Source organism: Merops nubicus, unplaced genomic scaffold (assembly GCF_000691845.1).
Source record: "Merops nubicus isolate BGI_N331 unplaced genomic scaffold, ASM69184v1 scaffold10352, whole genome shotgun sequence".
Classification (NCBI taxonomy): Eukaryota; Metazoa; Chordata; class Aves; order Coraciiformes; family Meropidae; genus Merops; species Merops nubicus.
The window spans coordinates 19,265-31,299 of NW_008592851.1; the positions used below are offsets into that span (position 1 = coordinate 19,265).

At 39.9% G+C, this 12,035-nt stretch overlaps 1 protein-coding gene across 1 annotated transcript; it reads left to right on the forward strand.

Annotated features, from left to right (window-relative positions):
- Positions 1 to 4,072: 4,072 nt before the first annotated feature.
- On the forward strand, positions 4,073 to 11,256 carry TLR7 (toll-like receptor 7). The gene is made up of 2 exons (XM_008935272.1): positions 4,073 to 4,104; positions 8,016 to 11,256. Exon 2 carries the CDS (start codon positions 8,031 to 8,033, stop codon positions 11,154 to 11,156), a length of 3,126 nt encoding a protein of 1,041 aa, XP_008933520.1. The 5' UTR covers positions 4,073 to 4,104; positions 8,016 to 8,030; the 3' UTR covers positions 11,157 to 11,256.
- The last annotated feature ends 779 nt before the right edge of the window (positions 11,257 to 12,035 follow it).

Genomic DNA, 12,035 nt, shown 5'->3' on the forward strand with positions numbered 1-12,035 from the left:
CCTTATCAACTGCTTGTCCTGGACATGCCATCTGATGGAGCATTAGATATTGATTAATTGGATCAAATTTAACAAATTGAAATGCCAATTTTGCACTTAGGATGGAGTCATGCTGTGCACACATGCAAATGTAGAGAAGAGCAGCTGGAGAGCAGCCCTGCAGAAAGGGATTAGGGGTGCTAGTTGACAGAAGGTTCAATATGAGTCAGCAGTGTGCACTGGTAGCCACGAAGGAAAACTACATCCTGGGGTACATCAAACACAATATAATCAACCAGTCAAGGCTGGTGATTATCCCACTGTATTCAGCATTGCTGTGGCCTCCCCATCAGTACTCTGTTCAGTTCTGAGCCCTATGATTTAAGGATGCTAAAGGTCCTTGAATGCATCCAGAGAAGGGCAATAATGCTGGTGAAAGGGCTGGAAGGTATATTCTATGAGGAGTGGCTAAGAACTTTGACCTTGCATAATTTTTGGGAAAAAAAAAAAAAAAAAAAAAGAAAAAGAAAGGCTGCGTGGTGGCCTCATTGCTCTCTACAGCTTCCTGAGGAGGGCAAGTGGAGATGGAGGTGCTGATCTTGTATCCCTGGGATCCAGCAATAGCACACATGGGTATGATTCAAAACTGCACCAGGGAAGGTTTAGATTGGACATTATAAAACATTTCTTTAGCCAAGTGAGTGGTCAAACACTGGAACAGGCTTCCTAGAGAGGTGGTCAATGCACCAAGTCTTTCAGTGTTTAAGAGGCATTTGGTCAATGCTCTTAATAACATGCTTTAACTTATGTTCAGCCCTAAACTGGTCAGGCAGTTGGACTAGATTGTTGTAGGTCCATTCCAAAAGAACCATTCCATTCCATTTTTTTAGTGCTAGGATTCTTTACTTTCAGCAGTGTTCACCTGCTGTAAACACCAAGCGGTCAGTCTTGGCACTGGGGTAGCCTCCATGTTCAGAAACGGGCAAGTCTAGCTCTGCCGTGTTAGCGGCTCCCTCAGCTCTCTGGCAGTGCACTCAGCGGCTGGGTAAGCAGGTCTGTGGGGTCTCCTCCCTCACCAGAACTCTGAGAACTTCCTCTGCCCTTGTGAGCCAGTCTTCTTATCTTCTGTTTATTGCCTGCAGAGACATTCCTGCCACAGCTATCATCAGGGTTTCAGCATTTTTATACCCCTTAGGGGTTCTGCAAGTGATTTTATTATCATTTCCTCAATTTTGCTATCCATTTCTCTTTGTGGTTCTTTTTGTCCATCTGTCTACATAAGCTTAAAGAGTCAACCTATGTATTTTAAAACTGAGTAACTTAACTTATCACTTTAGTAAGTTCCTCTGTAAACTATGCAATGTTACACTTCAAAGTCCTATTAACCATGAATACTTGGGATGCCATTGTAATTTTTGGTAGAAGTGTTAGCATATTAGACAAAAGACACTACTGCAAGAATTTAAGACTTTAGGTAATCTACCCAGCTTTAAGATAAGCACAGTAGAATCCTGATGTTGATAGATAAACTAAAGTAGTAATTGCTGTAGGTTTTCATTTAGAAGATGGAGGGAAAAAAAAGAAAAGGAATTTTAATCTAACTAAAAAACAAACCAGAAATGATGGATTAAGGAGAGTAAAAGACTCTTGCTCTGTTTTAAAATATATTTTTCACTCACAGAGTTGGCAAAATACATGCATTGTTACCTGTGGGTGCTCCCCTAGTGTGGCACCATTGGAAGTACTTTCCTGCTTTCATTTAATCTGCGTTTCACAGGAGGCAAAAGAGATTTTGCACAACATCTGAAGCAAACCTGAACTTTTTAAACCAGTAAATCAGTGACTCCCTGTGCTTCTAAAAATCAAATCATGGTTCTGAATTCTGGACTACTGAGCTCCTCTGCATTTACCCCCCACCTTCTGAGGGGAAATATTGATGTATTTTTCTTCCCACATTTCTTAAGTTAAAAAAAAAAAAGGTTCTCTGCATGTCTATTGGTGTGCAGCTAACGTTGCAGTTTCACTCTGCACGGAATCGAAACTCGTGTTCTTTGCTGGGTGACAGAGTTCCTAATATAAAAAAAAAAAAAAAAATCACACTAGTCCAAAAGAAAAGGCAAAGTACCAGCACAGCTACTAAAATTTCCAAAGTCTGTAAGTTCAGACTGCAAGGATGATCTCTAATGACACTGAGCACCTGTCAAAAATTACAAGGTTGGACGACCAGACACTGTGCTTTAGAAAACCTCCTTACAAGCAAAGCAAGGGAGCATTAAGTATTTCATGTTTAAGTGATGTTCCAGTGTTTTACACCATGGACGTGGCCATTTGCTTGAAGAAATCAGCTTTCACTACCCAGCTTGTGCCAAGTCATTCTCCTAGGTACTATTTCACAACTGATTAAGCACATTTCCTTTACAAGACGGGGAATAACTCTAAATGAGTGGAATTTGGCTTTCTCTCCTGGTGACATGCTATCTGTGAAATATACAGAGTGGAATAGTTAGTGCAGGCTGTTTTCATCGAAGGCTTTCCTCCTACCAGAAATGTGTTGAATGGACTCATAGAATGCAGCAGGATTTTATTGAGATGTCTGCATTAGCTACAATAACTCCCAATGAACACCTCAGTGCATCCTACATGAAAATAAAAATCCAGATAACAGTAAATAGCAGAGAAGTTGTACTTTTAGTAATCAGGCACAAAAGCGAGCAATATAGTCCTGAAACTATAGTGAATTAATGAGCACTAGACCTTCATTGAAACAAGAGTGACACTGCACACTTCATTGTTTTGGTTTATGTCTATATGACTCGGCCACTAAAATCAGAGAATTTTAAAGTATGATTGCAGATTCTTTCCCTGTTCATTCTTTAAGTTCCAGTCTTCTGAAACTAATTTCTCAGCTCCACCACAGTCAGAGAAATTATGAACTGCTGTTTAAAATGCAAAGAAAAATATTCAGGGAAAGAAGACATAAAAAAACCCAAACCACCTAATAAATATCCTAGCCATTGAACTAGTCTGTCCTGCTAAGCATATAAACTGCTAAGTAAGAAATTCTCACACACACTGTGTTCCATGAAATGCTATGTTGTCACCAGCTTAAGCCTGTTCATGTCATCTTTAACGTGGTGCCTTCTATAGTCTCTCACACAGCTTTTACTACTTTGCATGCTGCCCTTACCACTATCCTTTTTTTCCCAGGTTTATTTTCATTCCCTTGTCCAGAGTACCATTCACTTAGCTGACATTTTTTTCCACAAAGTATTCAAGCTAAGAGATTTGTCCCAGGTCTTTAAGGTATTTAAATCAACCCCTAATTATAATAATAATAATAATAACTAAGCTTTGAAATATAAAATACTGTTTATGTCAATTAGCAATTTCTGTCTCTCTGTGCAGCTTACACTAAAAAAGCATTGGGGGGAGAAGAAGGAGCTTGAGCTTCTGCAAATCTTAGTTGTCTGGAGTGAATGTTACTCATGTAATGCATTTCTCTCCTAGTTGATTGATCTTACACTCTATTGCCAAGTGTTTTGCAATTGCCCTCCTTTGGGGTTCCCCGTGGCTTGCACGTTCATCTTATTAGAGTAGGTCTTATTATAGTTCTTTATGGTATGACACTGTACCTGGGTAAAATGTACAGTTTAAAATGAAAACTGTGTTCAAAAGCAGCAAAGAAGTGAGAAAATTGCAGCATATGAGACCAAAAATTAAAAAAAAAAAAAAAAAAAGAAAACCAAACCACTTTTGTCACAGCGCATGGTTGTATGAGTAATGTGAGAATTTGTTTAAAAGGGGAAAAAAAGCGTACGTTGTTATTTTTATGGGGAGTGGAGGAGTAAATGAGGTACTGTTGTTTTAATTTTAAGGACAAATGTTTGAGGAAGTAGGTTGCAACAGTTGTTTCACATTTAACTATTTCTCAAGCTGCCATGCAGCTGAAGAGTACTGACAAGGGTAGTGATTGCTGTTGTTGTCTTGGGTGAGTTATGTCATGCTCTACTCCCCTTCACATGTGAGCTGAACCAGTGGGGATCGCTTTGATGCTGTTTTCTTCTGCTCGGATTTACAGTCTCCTCCAATGACAAATCTGTCAGATCTGGAAGCACACAGAAATTGGTAGGTTAAACTTTCATTTTAAATTCACTCTTAGACCTCTTTGTCGGGAACTGTTGTAGAAGACTTTCAAGAACATAGTCTCTTTTTTTACTTTCTAAATGTTAAAAACTACTGTCATGGTTAGAAGCTGCAATACATAATGACAGGAAAGGAAGGCAGGTATTTGCATAAATACTAACTGGCTATCATTTAGCTGTACAACAGTGCTACAGAATGAGTATAATAATCTCTTCTCTAATTGCTGTAACTTCTGAGGTGTTCATTTTTCCCTAATCTTTCCCCTTCTCCCTTTTAAAATAAATATGGAACCCCTACAGAAAAACTTCAGAAACACCTAGCTGTATCGTTGGTGAATATTTGAAGAATACCCTAAAACATGACTTTGTACATGTGCTAGTTAGTATCAGCAGATTAGTGCTTTTTGAACTTGTATAAATTCAAGCATAAATCACAAAGAAAAGGACTGCTCATATGCATACCTCTAGCTATACTTTTAAGCTAGCTTCTCATTGCAGAGACATTGCACAAGCCAGCCTTGCTTGTTTCTTCTAATTAAAAGTCTTTTATTTGTTCTGATATTGTAACAAACACAAGGTGATTCATATGCAAATAGTTGGTAGACACAGTTTCAGAATGTAACAGTTTACCATTAAAGTAGCTAATGCATTGAAAAGGTGTCAGAAAGCAAAAGGATATACAAAGAAATAAAGCACAAAGATGGTAAGAGCTAGGCTGTCTTTGCAAGAACGCAAGTTCCTAAAAATATTGTAATACATGAGAGTTCAAAACCTAAGCTTCCTTTTTTTTTTTTTTTTTTTTTAACTTCCTAAGAAACCTACAAACATATTTGTGAAAACTTTTAAAGTCTGGATTCACTGCACCTAATTTTAGACAGCTAAACTTGCAGTGTTAGTCTCTGGTGTGCAGTCAGACAGAGTTTTGCCTGTGTTCAGAGCTGAGCAGTGCCTGCAGAGGAGCTCCTCTCTCCTCTTTCCGTCTCTCTCTTGAATGTTGGCGCAGCCCAGGTTTATGGCAATGAACTGAGCAACTTGGGTAAGTGCCTAAATTAGGTGCCTGCGTGCAGTGGCAGAGTAAAAGCTCATGTAGAAAGCTTGTGGCAATCTAGATCAGAATCTTACCTTGCCCAAGTCCCGCTCTAGTGCTTGGACCGAGGGTTTTAATTTGGCCTAGCAAATCTTTAAAGGTTGATTTTAATTAAGTTTTTCTCAAGAGGAGCAAATCTCTGGTTTGACCCCCATTTAGCAGAAGAGGTTTTCCTTCCTTCTTGTAAAAGAGGACGTGCTGCTGGAGGTTGATTTATGGCAGTAGTCAGTATTTTCTTCAGTGGTTGCATGTACCATGTCCTGCAGTGCAGAGAATCTCTGTGGTTTCCCTGCCACCTCTCTGCTGTCCACCATGGGCACCTGCCTTGGCTAAGGACCTTGGCCCATGGGATGTGTTGGTCTGGTAATGCAAGAGAAGGAGGTGGGCAGGAGCTGGGCCACAATGGCCGTTCAGTTAGGACAGGCACTTTTTGATTTTTCATTAGTCTAATATAGTCTTCTGTAGGCATAATATAGCATGTCCCTTGCAAAAAAAAAAAAAAAAAAGGAAAATATTTGCAACAACATAGCCAGATTTTTCTTTGACAATGTCTCTTTTTCATTCAAAGACCTTCAGATTTCCATGCAATTCATGTCCGTGGTAGAGCCCTTCTTTCTTCTTCCCACAACCCTGCCCATATTAGTGGAGGGAAAAGGGCTTTAAAAAAGCTAGGATGGTGAGAGGAATTGAATGCTTTTTATATTTCTAAATTGGCTCCCCACTCTACTCTGATTATTCCTACTCATTATTTTCATGCAAGCACTTGTCTGCATCAGGAAAGCAGGAAAGTTAATCAATTAGCCTCTAAAGCTGACTGTTTGGACAGTACTGAAAACACTGGTGAACTGTCTTACCCAGTGGGCTCTGTCTCAGTGAATTTCTAAAGTGAATTGTTGCAAACCAAATTAAGGTTACTTTGATTCTTACCAAAAGACTTCACAAAAGCTAAAAATAATGAAACCTCAATTCACTGGCATGGCCTAGCTAGTCCAGGTTACCTTTCCCTGAATGATAGTCATGGATACCAGCTGGGACATTTAGCTACATTTTTTTTTCTCTGTTGATTTGCTGAAAAGAGGAAGGCAATGTTGCACTTCCTGGCAATGGGAGATCGTGGTAGAGGAAAGCCTGTGCTGCAGTGCAGTGCCAAGTTACACTGAATTCAAGGTCTGCAGTGAACTTTTACGTTATTTCCTTCTGTAATGAATCTTTATATCCAAAATCTGACTGATTGAATCCCAAAAGTGACTCCATTTGGCTGTTGAGTCTAGGTAACAGAAGTGCAGTGCTGTGTGAGACTTATCTGGCTTCTCTCACACCTTCTGCTCAGCTGGTCAGTAGAGCAATCCTCCAGCTATACAGATGCAAAAGTGGATTTAGGATAATTATCTAAGGTAATGCAGAAACACAAAGCTATACAGGGGTCACAGTAGTCTAAGTAAACAAGGCATAGAACAGGAAGCCTCAATTAATCTCTGTCACCTGCAAGGCATGTCTTAGGCAACACTCAACAGGGTTTTCACATACTGTTTTAGTGGGTCTTTATATGTTCTTGTGTCTCAGCTAAAGAGGAAAAACGTTTCTGTGTAGCCTGAGCACTACCTAACCATCTGGGTTTCAGCTGCTTAAATGTGTATTCACATTTAGTCAACATTATTCCATGCATAACTAATCCTGCTTGTTTAAGAGCATTCTTCATGCCAAGAGTATTCAAGCCTTCAACACTGAGTTTTCCAGGCACAAATTATGATGTTGATTATTATGTGTTTTATTGTCTTTGTGTCTCTTGACCAGCAGGAGACACAGGCAGTTAAAAAGCTGTGCCAGTAAGCAAAATAGTCATGGACCCTCTGTCTGTGCAAGGCAAGACAGGACTGGCAGCCTGCTTGCCTGGCTGACTGCCTCTGGCCAGAGGGACAGGGTTTCTTTGACATTGCTGAGGAAGTAAGTCATGAAATATTAAAAGCTTGTGGTCTTCCCATAATACACAAAAATCTATAAAGTACACAAGGCCACAAAGACTCGATCGACAGAGAATAAGTTTTGGAAAGGTCTTTAAATGCCTGTTTTGGCTCTAATGATTTACTGGTTATTATTTCTTTCTGGGACATGCTCACTCTTAAATGTCTTTGATTTTCATTTTTACTCTTCACATTGATACAGTGCCCTCTTGGCCCTCTCTCCTACTGGACAGTGAAAATGCAAGTCGGTATTAAACCATATGGAAGTATAACCATTGGTTTAGGTCAAGCATGTATCCTTTCAAACACTTAATAGAGAAAAAATCCTCATGATAATGTAAAATTCAAATTAAGCACTCAACTGTTAGTGTGGTTTTGAAACTGTATCTAGCTTTTAAGTGACTACAGCTTTTCTCTGTCTTTCATATGCTTCAAAAAATTAACTTGGCTCATTTATGCTATTAAGCAATGTCCATCTGCTGGGTGACTAACACTGCTTGTTTCCCCTTCAAAAAAGAAAATTCACAGAGACGTAAGCCTTTGAACACCTGCCTTGTCACTTTTTTCAGGACATACTTTTTTTTTTTAATGATTCCTTACTTAGAGAGTTGTATTTCTCTTAACACTGCAACACCTAGTGATAAGAAAGCATTTGAGGGAAATACCAAATACCAGCATAACGTCCTTAAACTTTTAATCTTACCTGCACATCCACTTCTAGTGTGAGACACAGAACTCCAGGTTAGCATATGTATATTTGGTCTGACCCAATACGAGGTTGACATGATGGCCTATGAGCTGTTGTCATTGTGTTAAATTAATAACTCCCTATTTCCTTATTTTTAGGTACCTCATGCAAAGATGTCAAATGCATTGCCATTTGTCTTATTCTTCCCATTTCCGATGCTGCTGTCAGAATCTTGGTTTCACAAAAGTTTGCCTTGCGATGTTAAAGCCTCTGAAGATACTGTGACAGTGGACTGCACTGATCGGCGTCTCATAGAAGTCCCCAGAGGGATCCCTGAAAACGCAACCAACCTTACCCTGAGCATTAACCATATCCCTCATATTTATCCAACAACCTTTGCTCATCTTGAAAACCTCATGGAAATTGACTTCAGATGCAACTGTGTGCCTGTCAGAATGGGGCCCAAAGATAATGTGTGCAACAGGAGACTAAAGATTGAGAATGGCAGTTTTGCCTCCCTGACAAGATTGAAGTCATTGTATTTGGATGCAAACCAGCTGTTGGAAATACCCCGGGGTCTTCCTACTACTCTAAGTCTGCTGAGCCTGGAAGCAAACAGTATCTTTTCTATCCAAAAAGCCAATTTGTCAGAGCTAGGAAATATAGAAGTATTGTATCTGGGGCAGAACTGTTACTACCGTAATCCATGCAATGTTTCATTTGAAATTGAAAGAACAGCCTTTCTGGAGCTGAAAAAGTTGACAATTCTATCTCTGAAGTCTAACAACTTAACTCATATTCCACTCAATTTGCCATCTACTTTAAAGGAATTGTATATTTACAATAACATGATTCAAGTGATTCAAGAATATGATTTAAGTACCCTTCACAATGTAGAAATTCTTGATCTAAGTGGTAATTGCCCACGTTGCTATAATGCCCCATATCCTTGTATTCCTTGCCCAAGGAACACAATTGAGATACATCCAAATGCTTTTTATTCCTTGAAAAATTTAAGAATTTTGCGACTTCACAGTAACTCTCTTCAGAGCATACCCAGCAGGTGGTTTAAAACCATCAAGAATCTCAAAGAGCTTGACCTTTCCCAAAATTTCCTCATGAAGGAGATTGGAGATGCTCAGTTTTTGAAATTTATCCCTAGCCTTGTAGAACTTGATCTGTCCTTTAATTTTGAAGTGAAGACATATTCTCCATATTTGAATCTGTCCAAGACATTTTCTTCCCTCTCTAACCTGGAAACCCTGAGGGTCAAGGGTTATGTCTTTAAAGAACTGAGAAGAAGAGATCTAAATCCATTGCTCAGTCTTAGAAATCTAACAGTTTTGGATCTCGGAACTAATTTTATTAAAGTTGCTGACCTGAGAGCATTCAATGAATTCCCAGCTCTTAAACTCATAGACCTCTCAATGAATAAAATTTCTCCTTCTTCAGATGAAAGCAACTTATATGGATTTTGCTCTAATTCTAGGATTTCAGTAGAGCAATACAACAGGGAAGTATTACAAGAGATGCATTATTTCAGATACGATGAGTATGGGAGAAGCTGCAGGTCCAAAGACAAAGAGGCTGCTTCCTACCAATCTCCAGTTAAGGAAGAATGCCGGGAATACGGAGAAACTCTGGATTTAAGCAGAAACAATGTATTTTTTATTAACCCCTCAGACTTCCGTGATCTTAGTTCCCTCAGATGCCTCAACTTGTCAGGTAATGCGATAAGTCAAACTTTAAATGGAAGTGAATTCTACTACATGTCTGGATTGAAATACCTGGATTTTTCTAACAACAGGATTGACTTACTATACTCAACTGCATTTAAAGAGCTACAAAGTTTAGAAATTCTAGACCTGAGCAATAATGAACATTATTTTCTGGCAGAAGGTGTTACTCATGTGCTTAGTTTTGTGAAAAATTTGGCCCATCTGAAGAAGCTGATGATGAATGAGAATGCAATTTCTACCTCTATTAATACAGGAATGGAAAGTCAATCTCTTCAAATTTTAGAATTCAGAGGAAATCGTCTAGATGTGTTATGGATGGATGGGAATGCTAGGTACTTGTCATTCTTCAAGAATCTGACGAGCCTGGAACAACTGGATATTTCCTTCAATTCACTCAGTTTTTTTCCTCATGGCGTTTTTGATGCTATGCCTCCAGAACTGAAGGTCCTCAACTTAACCAATAACCAGATGAAGAGTTTCAACTGGGGAAACCTCCACTATATGAAGAAACTAGTAACTCTGGACCTCAGCAATAACCTTCTGGCTACTGTTCCCCGAGAACTGTCCAATTGCTCTTCAACACTCCAAGAACTGATGCTCCGAAACAATCGTATTCAACGGCTAACCAAACATTTTCTCAGAGATGCTTTTACGTTAAAATACTTGGACCTCAGCTCAAACAAGATCCAAATAATTAAGAAATCTAGCTTCCCTGAAAATGTCATTAACAACCTGAGGATGCTGCTTTTGCATGGCAATCCTTTCAAGTGTAATTGTGATGCCGTGTGGTTTGTTTGGTGGATCAATCAGACTCAGGTGACTATTCCTCTTCTGGCCACAGACGTGACCTGTGCTGGCCCAGGGGCACATAAAGGAAGGAGTGTGGTTTTCTTGGATCTGTACACCTGTGAGCTGGACACCTCATATTTGATCCTCTATGCTCTGTCAGCTTCAACTGTCCTAGGCTTGATGGTGTTCGCTGTGATGAGCCATCTCTATTTCTGGGATGTGTGGTATAGTTACCATTACTGCACTGCCAAGTTGAAGGGCTATCGGCGTCTATCTCTACCAGATGCTTGCTACGATGCTTTTGTTGCCTATGACAATGAAGACCCAGCTGTAAATGAGTGGGTGCTGAGAGAACTGGTTGAAAGGCTGGAAAATCAAAGAGCCAAACGGTTCAATTTATGCCTGGAAGACAGGGACTGGGTCCCAGGACAACCAGTCTTTGACAATCTTTCCCAGAGCATTCAGCTGAGCAAAAAGACTGTATTTGTGCTGACCAGCAAGTATATTAAAAGTGGCAGCTTCAAGACAACATTTTACATGGCCCACCAGCGGCTTCTAGATGAGAAAATGGATGTCATTATTTTGATATTTCTTGAGAGGGTTTTGCAGAAGTCACGGTATGTCCGGTTGAGGAAGAGGCTGTGCAGAAGTTCTGTCCTGGAATGGCCAACTAACCCTCGATCTCAGCCCTACTTCTGGCAGTGCCTGAAAAATGCAATAGCTACGAGCAATACCCTGGCTTACAACAAGCTTCTCCAAGAAACAGTTTAGCTCTACCCTCCCCTGTAAATATTGTGATGATGCACAGTGAGCAAAAGATCCTAAACTACAGTTGGAGAAACTGTCAAAGTATGGAGGATAAATGCAATTGTGATATTTTACCCCAAGATGAAATGCACAAGTAGTCCCAAATCTGATAGTTCACTTGTTTTGCCACGACAAGATTGAACAGAAACTGTTCCCAGAACAGATGTTTAGCTGACATGCACCTTGCTTGGCACTGTTTGCTGCACAGCAAGAGAAGAAGCACTACCTACTGGAAGTCCCTGGTTTAGAACAGAATCACCACTTCCAGCTTTCAGTTCACCGGAGGCCTCCAGCATCTCCTGTGGTTGTGACAAGTGTGGGTGAGACACTTGCTCAGCTTACTTTATTACACAGACTGCCAGGAGGAGTTTGGCCGTGACTAAAGTTGCTGCTGTTCAGATTGCTCTTGGAGTAAATGTGATTTTAACAAAAAAAAAAAAAAAAAAGAAAAATCACATAGTTTCTGTATTGGTGTATTTATGGAAAATAAGTAAAGCGTTTGCCAACACAAATGTCTCAGAAAATACCCTAAGCAAAGCTTGTGCTTCAATTTCAGAAGCAATGAAACTGTAAGAGTTATTATCTTTTCATCTCAGGCTTACTTACAGATGCTTCTGCCTGTGTGCAACAGTCCTAATCACTGGGGAAATAAATTTCTGGTGAGACTGCTGTGAGGGGCTCGGCTGTGGTAAGGAGCTCTCCTGCTGTTGCCTTGTCAATAAGCTCATAAATCTGAAGAGACTTTGCAGAACGTTTATGGGCTAAAATGCAAAGGTAGGTGAGAAACAAATTCATAAGGGCTTGCGGGCTGTGGGTCAGAAGGAGTTACAAGGGAGTCCCTGT

Excerpts from the sequence above, each read along its gene's own strand:
- TLR7 (XM_008935272.1), top strand. The coding sequence starts at position 8,031 with ATGTCAAATGCATTGCCATTTGTCTTATTCTTCCCATTTCCGATGCTG.